Here is a 15,988-nt window from a genome sequence, read left to right as displayed (position 1 = left end):
GTGGTGGCCGTCCGGTGCCGGCAGCCTTCAGGTAAAAGCTGGTGGCTTTGTGAGCCAGGTGCCCTCGTCACCTTAGCAAGGCACGTGGCTCGTGCCTACCACTGTGGCATCAGAGCTACAGAGAATGAGCAACACGTGCTGCCCTGCCGGGGCATGGAGGAGCTCATCCATCTGTCCCGAGGGCGAGCGCCTGCCCTCCCTCTGGTGCCATGCTTGGTGCCATGCCTGCTGCCCTGCCCCAGCCTGGCCCCCGTGCCAAGCCTCTCTCTGTGCTCACGTGTGCCCCCCAAGCACATGTCCCGGTCCCCGGGGTGCCGGGGAAGGGCAGCTCCTGGCTGCTTTACCCCGATGCCCCACGGATGCTCCAGAGCATCTCACTCCAGCGGGGAGGGGACGCCGCAGACCTGTCTGTAGGTCTGTCCCCCAAGCCCCGGGGACCTCTGGGCTGAGCTGTCCTTGTGGAAGGACCAGGCCTGGTGCGGTGGGTGTCCATGCTTGGGGGGGCACAGGGCTCGGGGACCCTGTCCCCCCTTCCCGAGCCCCCGCCGGCTGCTAGGACCCAGCAGCTGTCCCCGTGGGACCGCCACGAGTGCAGGCAGCGCAGGCAGCGCCCGGGAGTGACAGCTGGTGCCATCCGCAGCTGGCAGGCTGCAGGCAAACAGGATGACGAGCGGGTGACGGGGCGCGGGGAAGGGGGAGCGTGGCCTTGCACAGGGGCCGGCAGCCCCCGTTCTGCTGCGGGAGTGACGCCGGTGAGAAGGACCCCCGGCGAGGAGGGGAGCATCACCCACCTCCCCAGGAGCAAAGGTGCGCTGGGTCCCCCCCACCCACCCCGGGGTCCCCCACGGACAGAGCAAGGAGCAGGGATGGAGCAGGCGGGTTCGTGCCGTCCTTTCTCAGGGCGTGCTGGTGCGGTTGGGGCAGGGGGACGGGGTGTCAGCCTGGCACGGGTGCCCACAGGTCCCGGCAGTGCCGTCCCTGGCCAGGTTGGGGACAGCTCGGATGCCAGCTCTGTGGTAGGCAGGGTGCCGTGACCTCGCTGGGTACCTCTCCCTGCTCCAGCATCTTGGAGGGGTTCAGGTCGTCTCTGGGTTTCTCTGTGGCTCTTCTTCATTTTCGTTCTTCTCCCTCACGCCCTGCTCCCCTCTCCAACAGGCAAGGAGAAGACAGCGGCCATGGTTGTGGCGGGGTTTCCCTCTGAGGGATGCAGGAGAAGAGTCCTTGCTGCCCAAGCACCGGAGCTGCTGGCTTAGCCCTCGGGGGTGATGGCGAGCCGAACGGGGCTGAACACCACGGACAGCCTAGAGCTGCTCTCTGTCCCTGAACAGTCTGTCGCCCAGGAGGTGGTGGGCCTCCTTTGCATGGTCCTGCTCACCCTCACCGCCCTGGTGGCCAACACTGTGGTGATGGTCGTCATTCTCAAAACCCCCCTTCTCAGGAAGTTCATCTTCGTCTGCCACCTCTGTGTGGTCGACCTCCTCTCTGCCATTTTCCTCATGCCCCTGGGGATCATCTCCAGCTCCTCCTGCTTCAACAGGGTGATCTACAGCATTGCCGAGTGCCAGGCCTTGATATTCCTGAATGTCTGCTTCATCAGTGCCTCCATCCTCACCATCTCCGTCATCAGCGTGGAGCGGTACTACTACATCGTCCACCCCATGAGGTATGAGGTCAAGATGACCATCAGGCTGGCAGTGGCCGGAGTGATCTTCATTTGGGTCAAGTCTGTTCTCATCACTGTCTTGGCACTGGTGGGCTGGCCTCAAGGCAACGGGGCCACCAGCGCCAGCCGCTGCACAGTCTACTGGAGCCCTGGGGCCCACAAGAAGGTTTTTGTGATCATCTTCAGCATCGTCTGCTTTGTTCTACCCACCATCATCATCTTTGCTGTTTACTGCAGTGTCTACCGCGTGGCCCGGATGGCATCCCTGCAGCAGGTGCCCGTGCCGGCACAGGCAGTTGCACCGAGACACCGATCTGACTCCATTGCCAGTCAAGTGACCATCATCACCACCAGGAACCTGCCACTGCCCAGGCTGACACCAGAGCGCTTTTTGGGAAGCAACAAGGCCATCCTCACCTTGGTCCTCATTGTGGGACAGTTCTTGTGCTGCTGGCTGCCCTTCTTCGCTTTCCACTTGCACTCCTCTGTCACCGCTGGCACAGTGGGTGGTGGGCATGGGGAGATGGTGGTCACCTGGATTGCCTACTCCTCCTTCGCCATCAATCCCTTCTTCTATGGGCTGCTGAACCGCCAGATTCGGGAGGAGCTGGCCCGGCTCCGGCGCAGCTGTCTCAACCAGCCGCTGGGCCAGGAGCTCTGTCTTTCTGTCTCGGAGGCTTCTGTCCAGGAAAACTTCTTGCAGTTCCTCCAGAGAGCGACTTGCACGCTGGAGACCCACGCCAGCTGCATCAGCCCCAGCCCCAGGAACAGACTGGACCAGACCAAGATGGGCTTCCCCATCCCAGGTCAGGTTCCTGAAGAAAGCAGCTGAGAAGCAGGAGGCCCTGTCCCACCGTGCTGGGCAGGAGGGTGGGCAGGGGACCTTCCAGGGACCCATCAGACCTGCTTGGACACAGCCTCTTGCATTTGGAGGGGTCCTTGTCCAGGTTTTGCCTTTTCTCTAAGCTTATGGTGGAAGATGGTTTCTCTGCCCGGGAGAAGGCAGCAGATCTGGGGAAGCCTCATCTCCCTTCTGCAGGCTGGGATTGTCTCTGGCTCCACCAGCACAGCCCAGTTGCACGGACGGGCTCTCCTCGGGACACAGGATGCCAAGGGGGTCCTACGCAGGGGCAGAGGAGGGGGCATCTCCATCTCCGTCACCCTGCTGGGACCACTCGTGGCCGTTGGGGAGGAGCAGATGTCCCTTGCATCCTACCCAGGAGTAATGGCCCAGCTAACACCACTAACATCAGTAACACCAGGGCCCCAGGCACCCTGCTGAGCCTGGGCAGCTGACATGGAGCCCTCCACCCTTGGTTGTTTAACCCAAAACTAACATCTGGATGGAGGAGCTCCTGTCGCCCGTGGTACTTATCAGGGGGACGGCACCCCTGGGGCTGGCTCTGGCCGTGTCTGTGTTTTTCCTGCTGGCGTGGCGGCATGCGATGCCCACGGCCATGCCTGGCCGTGCCGTCTGTCCCCCCCAGCTGGCAGAGGCTGCCCCTCCTGGGGGGGATGCTGGTCGGCCAGGGGTCCATGCTGGGCTGTTTATTGACACAGCTGCCCAGCTGAAGCCCAGCCCGCGGTGCCACGTGCCAGCCGAACCGGGCTGTCGGCCAGGGGTGCACTGGGGTGGACACGGTGGCACAGGGTGGTGGTGGGTGGCTGTACGGGGTGCCCCTGGGCAGCAGCAGCTGGAGGTGACCGGGAGCTGCTGTCCCCCTTTGGTCTCATTACTCCTGCAGGGCCTGGGGACCCTCCCATGAGTTCCCCAGTGCAAGAAAGGGGACTGGACTCTGTTGGGGGATGCTGGAGGGGTACATCACTCCCAGCCCACCCACAAAGTTCCCAGGGATGGTGCTGGCACAGTGGGTTGGAGATGCCCCTTCCCCAGTAATAACCGGGGGGCTGGGGGAGAACTGCCCCACAGCCTCTCAAACTGCCCCATGGCAGGGAGGGGGCTCTGGGAAGACCCCCTGAGAGACTGGGGCTGAAGGCCAGCACCCCCCGGCCACAGGGTTGCCCCTCTGGCCACCACCCCGCGTGCCCAAATGCTGGGGCTGCCCCTGGTGTGTGTGGGTGTCTCCACCCAGGGTGGGGGATATTATTTTTTTTTCTTGTAAATTTTATCTTTTTATTAAACCATTGATAAGTTACAAAGGAGGAAAAAATATAGACTTATATATACAGCATTTCCAAGCCAGCAGGGACCGGCTCTTGGAGGGGACTGCTGGGAGGCGATTGCCCCAGTGTGGCCCGGGGAGGGCCCCCCACCAGAGCCAGGGGAAGGGGGACCCCCAGAGAGGCCAGGCAGCTCCTCATCCAGCGGGACCCGGCTTTTGGGTGCCAGCCGGAGGGTGAGCAGGAGCGGGACGGCAGGGTGGGCAGGGCGAGGGGCAGGAGGTGGAGGTCTCACCCCTGCACGGGGCACTGGGAGAAGGGACCCCGGGCCGGCAGGGACAGCCCCCCCACCCAATACCAGGGCACATGGTCCCTGTGCAGGAAAATCGGGGAGGGGGGCACAGCGCTGCCAGACGGGCAGCAGGCAGCGGAGCAGCCCTTTCCTCCAGCGGGTATCGCCGCCGGGAAGACCCTTCCCCTCCCTGGGATGGGGGGCAAGGGGGTCCACCCCAGGCATGGGATGCCTGGCAGGGGCTGAGGGACAGGGCGGGTGGCGGGAAGGTGTCCTTGGCACCGGGTGGCACTCCAGACACCCTCGCCCAGCCGCCAGCGGGGCTCAGTAGGGTGAGAACTTCTGCCGGTCAGCTTTCTTGGTGCCGTTGGCCGCCGAGATCTTGGTCGTGTAGGTGGCGGTGCCGCCGTTGGGACCCGCCACAGAGGACGGGGACAGGGCCAGGAAGGACACCGGCTTCAGACCGATGAAGTTGGAGAGGGAGATGGTGTAGGGGGTGCCCAGCAGGGCCGGGGGGGCCGGGGCGACGGCAGGCAGCGCCGCACCAGAGCCTGGGGTGAGGGGCTGGGAGAAGCCCACGCCGAGGTCCATGGAGCCAGGGCCCGGCGGCGCCTGGGAGGTAGATTTGGCTGTCTCTAAGCTGGGGAAGTGAGCGAGAAGGATGGGGTGGTGAGGACCACAGTGACAGAGTGGGTCCCCCGCCCGAACCTGACCATCTTAGGGCTCAGAGACCATGCACCCCATTCCTTCTGGCACAGGTCTCCATGGCACATCCTGGGCATCCTGCTGGGGAGGGCTAAAAAGCTGGGGCTCAAACCCAGTGGGGTCTTGGGTCCTGCACCCACCATCTCAGGATGTCAAAGCACCACTCAGCTCATAATTCCTGAGGATGCTGGGGTGGGGGTGTCCCCCAAAAGCTGCTTTGGGGTGCTGGGGAGGTGCCCACCCCTCGCTAGCAGCCGGCATGTGTCCCCGCCAGGCTGGCACCTACCAGGCTGTGATGAGGTACTGAGCCAGGGTGATGCTGACAGGGGACCCCGTGATGGTCACGTGCCGCTCGCTAGAGCCCTCGGTCTGGTTCCCGATTTTGATGTGGGCACCCGACATCTGCCGGATCTCGCTGATCTTGCTGCCATGCCGACCGATGATGCAGCCGATGAGCTGGAGGGGCAGGGACCAGGGTGAGCTGGGAGCAGCTGGAGGAGCCACACCGAGCAGGAAGGTCCCAGGGGCTCACCCAGCCACCCTTTATGCCTGGGAGGACTGGGGAAACTGAGGCAGGCAGCGGGAGGGCAGGGTGCTGCTTTCCTTGGGCAGACCCTGCCTTTTGGTTTCACTCAAGCCCCCCCTGGCTGGTATCACTGGACTGCCACATCCCAAGGCTCTTCCTCGGTGTTGGCCAAGCCCTTTCTCCCTCCCGTGCCTCAGTTTCCCTTTTTCTTCCAGATGCTTTTGCCCCAGCAGCCCCTCCTGCTCCTGAGCTCTGGTGGCCGAGGCAGAGCCTCCCCTGTGCGGGGTGGTGGGTGCTGGCCCCTGCAAAGTGGCTGTGGGGTGGGACACGTGGGTGGGGGCAAGCTGTGGTCTCCCTCGCCATCCCTGGGACCCACAACGTACATCATTGGGCACCAGGAACTCCTGGGAGCTGCTCTGGGAACTGGTGTCCAGGCCTGGAGGGAGAGACAGAGATGTCAGCAGTGGCGGGGTGGGTCTCCAGCAGCTCCATGCCCCCACCCCAGCCCCGTGCTGGGGCAGTCAGTGGCCCTGGGGACAAATCTGAAGGATCCCTGGGGAGAGGCAGGGAGGATCGAGCATAGGCACCAGTGGCAATTTGGTGCCGGTGCTCCCCCACTGCAGGGTTGGGGGGCTCTGGTGGGTGCAGGGACCCCAGGAAATCAAGGACAGGGTCGTTCAGGGGAGCAGGTAGCCATGCTAGGGTGGCTGGGACCGGAGAGGGTGCAGGGGATGGGGATCCCCTCATGGGGTCCAGGTGGCTGGGTGGGTCAGGAGGGGCACGCCACACCCCCAGCCCTGGGGGGGGGCACAGGAGATGCTCACCTGGCACCATGGAGGGCGCATGGCCCAGGGAGGCGAAGGGGAGCGTGTGCCCTGACAGCTGCTGCAGTTTCGTCACCTGCCCCGGCAGCGGGAAGAGGAGGAAGAAGGCATTAGGGGTGACAGCAGAGGGTCCCCTGTCCCCTCCTGGAGCCGGACACTGGCACCCAGCGCCTCCCAGGATAGGCATCCCCAGCAGCGCCCATCCCAGTGGGCACAGACCCAGTGCCCACAGGAGCCGGGGTGGGCTGCCAACGGACAGACTCACCTCTGCGGGAGAGACCCCGCTGTACTGACCCTGCATGGAGAAGCCCTGGGGGGGGAAGGAAGGGGCATCAGTGGGGGGCCAGGTGGGTACCCCTGCCTCAGGCCACCCCGCTGGGGCAGGGAAGCCACCCCGAGCCCACCAGAGTCACCCCTCACCAGCAGAGGCTGGGACACCCGGCCACCCCATGCCCCCGAGGGGGCTGCGGCCCCTTACCTGGTTGGCAGAGAGCAGGATGGTGCCCAGGGAGAGGCCAGGGTGGTAGGGGATGGTGGCCCCCTTCGGAGGCGACTGGAGAGGGAGGGAAGGAGGTGGAGGGGATGAGAGATGAGGTCGAATGCCCCCGCAGCCCCCTGGACCCCCTCTGCCCCCCATGCCCCCAACAAGCTGGGCATGGCCCCCAGCACCGCCGAGGCAGGGTGCTCTTATGGGCTTCAGCACGAGGGGACGGACCCCGGTGCCCAGATCCAGGTGGGTACAGGGAGCCCTGAGGAGGGGGGGGGAGGCAGCGCGTGCCTCCCCAGGCTGGGTGCGGGGCTCGGCAGGTACCTCCAGGATGACAGCGCAGATCTGCCTCACGCACTGGATGATGGTGTCCGGCACCCCCGAGACAGTGACAGCTCGTTCGGTGGAGTTGGGCAGCAGGTCGCCGGCCACCTGCACCTGCGCCCCCGTGCTCTGGGGGTGGCAAAAGGAGATGCTGGGGTCCCTCAGCCACTGTCCCCCGGGTCTCAGCACCTCATACCTCGCCTGTCCCCTCCTGGGCCCCCAGGGACCTTTGCAGGACCCGCAAGTTGATGCTCCGCTCCTGCATCACTTCCCACAGCCCCTGCAGGATCATGGCAGCCCCGGCGCCGAAGGCTCTGTACCCTCCAGGGGAAAAGGGGAGCCCGCACCCAGGGCACCCTCAGCCTCACCTCCCGGATCTCCCGGATCTTGGCTCCCGCCTTGCCGATGAGTGAGCCGCACTGGCTGGCCGGGATGACGAGGCGCAGCGTCACCGGTGCTCTGCCTACTGTTGCCCCATCGCTCCCCGCTCCCAGGTCCTGCGAGGGAGGGGGGATGCAGTGTTGGACCCCCAGGAGTCCACAGGCATAGGGGTACCTGGCAGGACTGGGGGGGGGGGCTGCCTACCTCCTCCAACTTGAAGGCGATCATGGAGACGGCGCGGAAGACGGCGTCAGTGGAGCCGGTGATGGTGGTGATGCGCTCGGGGCAGGACCCCTCTGAGATGGTGATGCGTGCGCTGCTCTGGGGACGGTGTCACACCCCATCAGGGACATCGAAGGCCCTGAGCTTGGTGTCCCCCCCCAGGGAAGGGCTCACTGGGGGTGGCCTCGATGCCTGCAGACCTGGGCTTTCCCCCTCCCACCTGCCCCAGGCAGCCTTCCCCGGGGTGCAGCCGTGTCTCCCCTGGGTCCACCTGGGAATGGGGGTGGCCACGGCTCGGCACATGGGAGTCACCAGGCGCAGGCAGGACAGGCGGCAGGACCCGACAGCCCCCCCGCACACCCTTACCTGCTCTCGTATCCTCTTAACAGTCTCTCCTTTCTGCGGGGAGAGGAACAGGGTGGGTGGTCAGGTCCAGGGGAGCCCGGGGCTGGTGGTGCCCCAGACCCCAAATCTTACCTTGCCGATGATGCTGCCAATCTCCTGCAAAGGCAGAGATGAGGGTGGCCCCGTCAGCAGGCAGCTCCCTGCCTGCCACATCAGCTCCCTGCCTGCCTCCTCTGCCCACAGCCTGGCCGACGGGCAACAGGCGGGCCCTGCCCTGTGGCCACTGGGACACTGGGTGGCTTGCTGGTGACACTGGGGCATGGGAACGGGCCTCACCCTGGCTTAGGATGGGGGAAGAAATCTTTCTGTGAATGCTGTTCCCGGGGGGGGATTGGGAGTGGGGAGGAAAACAGGGAGTGGCAAGGAGCTGGTGCTCCAGCATGGCCTCCTGCCCCGGGCATTGCTGACCCCCCCGAGCAGCACCAAGCCCCCCCGCTATTACCTTGCCGTGCATAAGCATGCGGAGGGTCAGGGTGATGCTGAGCTCCGTCTCCTCGGGGCTGCTGCCCACGCCGCTGGCTCCGTCCGGCGATGCCATGGCGGGAGGGCGAGCTGAGCCTGTGGGACACAGCAGTCTCCAGAAAGGGGGGAGGCCCCAACTAACCCCCCCCACCAAATCTGCAGCCTGAAAAGCACCTACGGCTGGGAAGTGGGGAAACCGAGGCAGGGGCTGCACTGTGCCCTCCTCTGGTGGGGGAGGCTTGCACAGCCCCGTGGTACCCCACTGGCATCCTGCACACCTTCTGGGAGCTCCCCAAAAGGGACCCGCTGCCGCCTGTCTGCCTGAGCCTGCAGGCAGCTGCCTTCAACCTGGCCCACACACGGCCCTGGGCTGGGGCTGGCACTGCACCTTCACAAAGCCGGGAGCTGGACGGACACTGGGGGGGAAGGGGAAAAGCGTGGGAAGGGATGGGGTTCGGTTTGCAGACTCTTGCTGGGGGATGGTGGCACACGGCGTGGGGGGAGCAGAGGTGGCCTGGGTGGTCTTGCAGGCTGTGCGAGCCTTCCTCTTCCTCCTCCTCCCTTCCCCCTGCCCATGCGCAAAGCCCCGGGGGAAACTGAGGCAACCCCCCTGGGGGGGACCGCCAGCCCGACGCGAACCACAGCGCGATGCCCAACGCGTGATGTCGCTGCGTCCTGTGGCCCCCCCCCCCCGAGCACCCCAGGGCCCCCCCCAGGCCCTGTGCCTGGGGGACGGGGGTGGCCGGGGCCCCGCGGTGCCAGCGCGGGGGCTGGGAGGAGGACAATCGCCGTGTGTCCGGGCACGGGTGGGCGGCTGCAGCACCGCTGGCTCCCGGCAAGCCGGGCGATGCCAAGCGGCTTTGAAACAAAGCACCCGTGTTGGGGCTGGGGCCCGTGTCTGCGGGCATGGCGGGGGGGGGGGGCGGGGGGGGGCGGTTATTTTAGGTGCTGGCAGGACTCGCCACCGCTACGGCACATCTCCTGCATCAGGGTAATGGGGGCGGGGGGGGGCAGGTTGGTCACCTCTGCATCTCCTAAGTGCTATGGCTTGCACCCCAGGGGTGGTTTGGATGCCCCATCTTCACCCCCCCATTACCGGGGGCTGGAGAAAGCGGGAAAGGCCGGGGAAGGGGAATATTCCTGTTCCCGATGGAGGGGAGCCTGAAATGGGGGGGGGGGGGAGGAGGCGGGGAATGTACCCCCCCGTAACCTCCCCTCCCCGCAGCGTCCGGAGCCGTGCACGGTGCCGGCAGGTGCAGGCAGCCCGCCCGGGTCCCCGTTCCCCCCGGGGACGACCGGCAGCAGGGACCCGCCGGGGACAAAAGATCCCGCCGGGGAGAGAAGGACGAGGCTGGCGGTGGGGCAGGGGGGGGGAGGCGGCAGGGCCACGGGTGTCCCCCCCCACTGCCACAGGCAATGGCGGGGGGGGGGGGGGAGGCGTCCGCGGGCAGGGGGGTGCTCCCCCCCAGGTGAGCCAGGCTGGCAGGGTCACCAAAGGCCCCGGTGATGGGCACAGGCCACCTGCCCCTGCTGGCGTCGGGACAGCCGGGAAGCTGGGCACCGCCCGTCCTTCGGGGCACCTTCGGGTGGCAAAGGGAGGTGACCGGGGGCGGGGGGAACAGGAGGAAGCCCCCACCCCGCCCCAGGGGAACCCTTTCTCCGCTCGCCCTCCCAGCCGCCCCAAGCCCCCCGGCCCCCGCGGGAGCGTGGCCTGGCGGGTACCTTTCCGTGCGCCTCGTCCCTCCGCCGCCGGCCACCCCGCTCAGTGCCACATTGTCCCCGGCGGCGCCCAGTGACACCCGGGGCAGGAACAATGAGCCGCTTGACAGGCCAGGGCCAGGCTGGCAGCCCCGGCCCCCACCCCGGTCCACGCCGGGGCCCCCCTCGCTCTTCCCCTCTCCCACATCCCTCCCTCCGGGATCCTATTACAGCGGATAAGAGACACTAAAAGGAACAATGCACCCTGGGTAAGGCCATCTGCCACCGCTGGGGACATTCCTGGCCCCCCCCGCCCCCCCCCTTTGGCTCACACATCGCCCCTCTTTGTAATTGCGGTTTTTTTTTTTTTTTTTTTTTTCCTGGAAGCCGATCAGCTGGCAGGGCTCGAGGGCTCAAGGACACCGGAGCGGGCAGGGACGGGGCGGCTGGCACCCCAGGGCCCGCTGGCACCCAGGGGTGCTGCTAGGGGGGAGCGCTTGGAGGGCTGGGGAGGCAGGAGGCACCCCAGTATGGGGGGGCCAGGGCTGCAACAGGGGGCCTGAACCAGGTGGGGGGCAAGGGATGCTGCAGACAGGGGTCCTGCCTTACTGTCAGGGCAGGGACCAGCTCCTGCACCCCTAGCACTGCCCCATGGCCCCCCACATGGGCATCCTGCACCCACAGGCAAGTGACCCCCCCCCCGTTACCTCCCCCACTAAATCCTCCTGGGCCCTGGCGTAAGCAGCTAAAGCCCAGCCAGGCTTGGGGAAGGGGGGGGCATGGGGGGGGCACCCCGCTGCCAGCTCCATCTGTGCCCCCGAGTGCCCGGTGCAGCAGTACCAAAGGAGGGGGGGAGGCAGGTGGCAGGCAGGGGGTTTGTCCCCCCGTCTGTCCAGCCAGACGTGTGTCAGGCCTCCCTGCCCGCCCCCCCATCTGTTCATGGCAGCCACTCATTCGGTAAATCCCCCCCCGCCTCCCTGGGGTGCTGGGCTGCTGCCGTCGCGGGCAGGAGCCTGACGGGGCTGTCGGTTCCCTTTTAAGCCCCTGTGGATTACCCTGGGCTTGGGTGCACGCCAGGAGGGGTGGGAGGAGGAAGAGGAGGATGAAGAGGAGGCCGGCAGGCTGGGGTCATGGGTGCCACCACCCTGGGGGACCTACCTGTTCCTGAACATAGCCTCAGGGCTCCCCGGGCACCCTCCAAGGCTCCCAGGGCTCCTGCCAGAAGCGATGGGAGGGCTCCAGCGGCCTCGCAGCTGGCACTCGCCCACCCACAGGGCAACGCTCCCCAAATATCCCATCCCTCGGTGGCTGCACCTCCCCTGCTGTCACCCCCCAAAACGTACGCGGGTTGGCAGCCATGGAGGAGGTGGGGATCAGGGAAGGAGGCAGGAAGGGTGGAAAGAAGCAGGAGGAAGGTGGCAGGAAAGCGGTGGCAGAGCTTGGGGTTTTATTTGGTCCCAAGGGAGGCGGTGATGTCGGCATGAACTCGGCATGGCACAGCGGGGCTGGGTGGGGATGCCAGGCGAGCAGCTGGGTTGGTGCAAGGGTGTGCGTACAGGCGGACGGGTGGGTGGGCTGGCCACGTCCCCCTGCCCCGTGGGCCCCTCCACACAGCCCCTCCTGCTCAGTCCAGCTGCTGCAGGAAGGCCAGGAGCCCGCAGTGCCACTCGTTGGGCTTGTCCAGGTAGCAGGCGTGTCCGGCGCCCTGCAGCACCAGCACCCGGTGCTCGGGGAGGTGCTGCAGGTTGTTCAGGCTGGCTTGCCCCAGCTCCACATCCTGGTCCCCATACACAATCAGCGTGGGGGTCTGCAGAGGGGGAACACACCCTGAGCCCACCAACGGCACCCAGGTACCTGCTTCTCCTGGCCAGGGACACCCTGGGACCAGGATATGGAGGGGAGATACTTGCCCTTCTCCCCCACCCACCATGACAAGGGGAAAATGAGGCTCAGACTCCTGGGTCTCCTAATGTCCCCACTTTCCCTCCTGCTACCCCACTGTCACGTTCCTTCACCATCATGTTCCCCTTTTCCAGTGGCGACAGGGTTTCTGGCCTGCTTGGTCTTTCCCTTGCCCAACCTCAGTGCCAGGGTTCCCTCCTCACGGTCCCCTCCCAGTTCCCCAACCTCCCTTAATCTCCCTCCAGGCCATACTTTGATCTGGGCATACTGCTCTGCTGTGAATTTCTCGGTGCAGATGGGCGCCACGGGCACATACGCCTTGAGCAGGTGGTTGTGCTGGAAGAGGAAGGGCAGGGAGTACATGCCGCTGAGCGATGGGCTGATCACCACAGCTGGACCCAGGCACAGAGCCTCCGAAACCGCTTTCAGGAAAGCCCCCGGCACTGGCTGGCCCACAGGTGCTGGGGCCACGGCATCCTTCGAGCGCCCCAGCCCTGAGCCATGGGAGACAATAGTTGCCCTGTCACGCTCTCCTCCGCCGCACAACCGGGAGAAGCCAGCACAGCAGGATGCCGGAGTTGCCATCCCGGCACCATGAACCTGAGCAGCTGTATCGGCTCCCCCCGGCCCCCACCTTGCTCCCGGGCTGTGCTCACCACCACCCCTTACCCGGCAGGTCGATAGCCACAGCTCGATAGCCATTTTCGGCCAGTGTGGCAAGCGTCCGCAGCTGAAGCCAGGTGTCGGAGGAGAAGCGAATGCCGTGCAGCAGCAGCACCGTCAGCTTTGGTGCCTGCTGAGCCGGCTGGGCTTGGCGGTAGAAGAGGGTTTGGCCTTCCACCGTGATGGTGCTCTCTGTGAGCTGTGGGGTGGCCATGCCTGGGCGGTCGGGAGAGCAGTTAGGAGGGGTCGAGAGGTGGAAACGGGCCTGGTGCAGCCTAGCGGAAAGGTCGGCCCTGGTGGGATGCTGGCGTCCCGGCGTCGAGGCCCGGCAGTGGCGGGAAGGCAGGCAGGCTGTGGTGTTGGGGTACTGGCATGGGGAAGGAGGGGGTTACACTGGCATCACCTTCTTTTTGGGGGGCACCGGCGGGGAGCCGGCCCCGGGCTGGGTGTGCGGGGCCGTTTGCTCGCGCCAGGCGGGCTCATGGTCCGCCCCTGCCTCAGTTTCCCCACCCAGCGCTGGGACGGCGGCCCTTACCTGCTCCTCCGCCCCCAGTGCCGGCCGCCGCTCGCCTCCCGCTCCCCGCCGCCCCACGGAGCTGGGGGTGCTGTACCCCGGGTCCAAAGGCCGCCGGGGCGGGGGGGAGCGGTGGCACCGCCTCACGGAGCGGAGGGCCCGGGGCGGCCCTGGGAACCGCCACCGCCCCGCCGAGCCGAGGTCTGCCGAGCCGGGCCGAGCGCAGCCGAGCTCCGCCGAACTCTAGCCGAGCTCTAGCCGAGCCGAGCCGAGCGCAGCCGAGCTCCGCCGAGACCCACCGAGCCCTAGCGGAGCCGAGCCGAGCCTCACCGAGCTCTAGCCGAGTCGAGCCGAGCGCAGCCGAGCTCCGCCGAGACCCACCGAGCTCTAGCCGAGCCGAGCCGAGCGCAGCCGAGCTCCGCCGAGACCCACCGAGCTCTAGCCGAGCCGAGCCGAGCGCAGCCGAGCTCCGCCGAGACACACCGAGCTATAGCCGAGCCGAGTGCAGCCGAGCCCTAGCCGAGAGCTCTACCCGAGCTCTGCCGAACGCCGCCGAGACCTTGCCGAACCGAGCCGAGCCCCGCCAAGTCCCCGCCGAGGCCCGCCAAGCCAGGGCTCCTCTCCCGGCACCGGCCGTTCTCTGCCGAGGCCTCGGCCCCGGCCCGGTGCGGCCCTGCCGGGGGCTCGGTGCGGCGGGCAGGCCCCCGGCTGACAGCCCTCGGCGCCTTGCAGCGCCGCGGCCTCCCGCCAGGCGGAGCCTGGGGCCGCAGGCGCGGCGCCGTGAGGGCCGGGGCCGGGGGGGCCGCATGTCCCGGGTGGAGCTGAGGGGCGGCGGGGCCGGCGGCCGGAGCCAGCGGCAGCTCGGGAGGCCGGGGCCGAGCGGGGCTGCCAGCGCCGGGCACGGGGGGCGCAGGCCGGGCCGGAGCTAAGGAGAGAGCACCGCGGTCTGGGCCCTATCCCTCCCCCCCCCCGCAGCGGTGGAGTTTGGGGCTTCCAGCCCCTCGCTGCCATTTTCCTTCTCCAGGGGGAGCGGAGATGCCGCTCGCCCGCAGCCGCCTGGGGCTGCTGCTCCTCGGGGCGCTCCTCACCTTCCTCCTCTTCCTCCTGCACCCTGACGCGGGGAAGCGGGGCCGGCCGGCGGCCAACGCCACCGCACGGACGGGAATGGCTGCGGGAGAGCCCCCCGTCTTCTACAGGGAGGTTTCTGCAGGGCCCCAGGCCGGCGGCACTGCCAGCCCCGGGAGGTGGGTCAGCCCGCCGGCTCCTGTGGCAGAGGAAGGTGGGGGGTGACAGGCCCTAGGGATCGGTCTCCCACCAGCCCTCATGGCCGCAGGTACGGTGTCTTCCCTGAACCCCCTTCCCACCTGTCTTCCCCACCGCAGGCCCGATGTCCTGTTCCTGCACGGCCAGGCGTTCACCTCCAAGACGTGGGAGGCCTTGGGCACGCTGGCGCTGCTCGCCGGAGAAGGCTACCGTGCAGTCGCAATAGATCTGCCCGGTAGGACTATGGCACTGCACTTAAGTTGATCCCTCTGGGCAGCTCCAGTCCCTCACCTCAGCCACTGCTGGGCTCTGGACCTCTTTAGGCAGCTAGCAGTGGTCCTGGGGCAGCGTGCCTGGGGTTTGGCTTTGCCCCGGGGCATCAACCTCCGTGGCCACCCAAACCCTTTGGCTGGGGTTGGCTCGGTCCAGCTGGCATGCGGCTGTGGCTGTACAACCGATCGGGTGCCCAATTTTTGCCAAGCCAGCTGAGCCTCGGGGGGAGAGACCATTGCAGGCTGCCCCGTGCCCACCCTGTGCCCTCTGCCCCATGCCAGGCTACGGGGATTCGCCCCCAGCGGAGAATGTGGCCACAGCACAGGGCCGGGTGGCTTTCCTGGATCGCGTCCTCCAGGAGCTGGGCATGCGGAGGCCCGTTCTCATCAGCCCCTCCATGAGCGGCCGCTTTGCCTTGCCCTTCCTCCTGGCACAGGGGGACCGGCTGGCCGGCTTCGTGCCTATTGCGCCCGTGGGCACCAAGGACTACGCTGCTGAGCAGTATCACCGGGTCCAGGTGAGGTGGGTTGTGGGGCTCCTGGGGAGTCCCTGGGTGCTGGCGAGCCTTGTGGGCCAGCTGGATGGAGGGTGGCATGGAGGATGGCCCTGTTCTGGGGTGAGTGAGGGGGACCTATGTCCCTCCCAACTCATGGCGGGGGCTGGCACCTGCCTTCCCTCAGCTTTGCAGCCCCCACGGTGATGGATGGAGGTGGGCACAGCCCAGGGAAGCGTGGTGGCCATTTCCCCCTCTGACAACCGCTCTGGTTTTCTCTCTCCCCTTACCCAGACGCCCACCCTGATCCTGTACGGTGACCGTGATGCGAGCCTGGGTCCCCAGGCCCTGCAGAGCCTCCGGCACCTCCCCAGGCACCGCGTGGCCGTGGTGCCCGATGCCGGGCATGCCTGCTACCTGGACAAGCCGGAGGACTTCCACCGGGCCCTGCTGGGCTTCCTGCGCCAGCTGAAGTGAGCGCTGCCTCGTCCCCTCTGCTGAGCGGAGGACAGGGGTCCAGGGCGTCCCGTGAGACTGGGAGGCACAGGTGGCTGGCGTGAGGGGTGCTGTTCTCTTTTGGGGTGTCCCCAGGGTGGCAGGGGGGACGGGACTGAGGGTGTCCCTTGCTGGCAGGACAGGGTGTCATCTGTCACCAGGCCAATAAACTGATGCTGCTCTTGGTTTCTGCGTGTGTCCCCCACGCGCCGCGGGGCTCTCCGGGGCTCCGGCCCCATCTCTCTGCCTCTAGTGTGGGGCAGGAGGGTGCCCGG

At 67.0% G+C, this 15,988-nt stretch overlaps 4 protein-coding genes across 6 annotated transcripts; 2 read left to right on the top strand and 2 right to left on the bottom strand.

The window, feature by feature from the left end:
• Positions 1–651: 651 nt before the first annotated feature.
• On the top strand, positions 652–3,896 carry LOC128136899 (probable G-protein coupled receptor). Its single transcript, XM_052777253.1, is given in 3 exon segments — positions 652–807; positions 1,156–1,264; positions 1,266–3,896. Coding segments are annotated over 2 exon segments (1,290 nt in total). The 5' UTR covers positions 652–807; positions 1,156–1,204; the 3' UTR covers positions 2,496–3,896.
• A 461-nt stretch (positions 3,897–4,357) lies between these two features.
• PCBP4 (poly(rC) binding protein 4) lies at positions 4,358–10,321 on the bottom strand. 2 transcript variants are annotated; one of them, XM_052777254.1, is made up of 13 exons: positions 10,135–10,320; positions 8,393–8,508; positions 8,023–8,046; positions 7,912–7,944; positions 7,528–7,644; positions 7,311–7,439; positions 6,943–7,071; positions 6,610–6,684; positions 6,397–6,441; positions 6,132–6,207; positions 5,691–5,743; positions 5,068–5,237; positions 4,358–4,716 (listed from the first exon to the last, which is right to left on the bottom strand). In XM_052777254.1, exons 2-13 carry the CDS (start codon positions 8,486–8,488, stop codon positions 4,401–4,403), a joined length of 1,263 nt encoding a protein of 420 aa, XP_052633214.1. In that variant the 5' UTR covers positions 8,489–8,508; positions 10,135–10,320; the 3' UTR covers positions 4,358–4,400. The 2 variants fall into 2 exon arrangements, with proteins under 2 accessions (XP_052633214.1, XP_052633215.1); XM_052777255.1 differs by lacking the exon at positions 6,610–6,684 and having other exon boundaries at positions 10,135–10,321.
• Positions 8,915–15,899, top strand: ABHD14A (abhydrolase domain containing 14A). Of its 2 annotated transcripts, none has more exons than XM_052777257.1 (4): positions 8,915–9,403; positions 14,572–14,687; positions 15,007–15,242; positions 15,513–15,899. In XM_052777257.1, the coding sequence occupies exons 1-4, from the start codon at positions 9,075–9,077 to the stop codon at positions 15,693–15,695; spliced, it is 864 nt and encodes a 287-aa protein (XP_052633217.1). In that variant the 5' UTR covers positions 8,915–9,074; the 3' UTR covers positions 15,696–15,899. The 2 variants fall into 2 exon arrangements, with proteins under 2 accessions (XP_052633217.1, XP_052633218.1); XM_052777258.1 differs by lacking the exon at positions 8,915–9,403 and adding an exon at positions 13,730–14,433.
• On the bottom strand, positions 11,543–13,401 carry LOC128136903 (putative protein-lysine deacylase ABHD14B). The gene is made up of 4 exons (XM_052777259.1): positions 13,211–13,401; positions 12,682–13,042; positions 12,265–12,506; positions 11,543–11,917 (listed from the first exon to the last, which is right to left on the bottom strand). Exons 2-4 carry the CDS (start codon positions 12,887–12,889, stop codon positions 11,735–11,737), a joined length of 633 nt encoding a protein of 210 aa, XP_052633219.1. The 5' UTR covers positions 12,890–13,042; positions 13,211–13,401; the 3' UTR covers positions 11,543–11,734.
• Positions 15,900–15,988: the final 89 nt, after the last annotated feature.

Source organism: Harpia harpyja, chromosome Z (assembly GCF_026419915.1).
Source record: "Harpia harpyja isolate bHarHar1 chromosome Z, bHarHar1 primary haplotype, whole genome shotgun sequence".
In the NCBI taxonomy this organism is placed as follows: Eukaryota; Metazoa; Chordata; class Aves; order Accipitriformes; family Accipitridae; genus Harpia; species Harpia harpyja.
The sequence above is the reverse complement of the archived record's forward strand: the minus strand, read 5'-3'. Positions and strand labels throughout refer to the sequence as shown.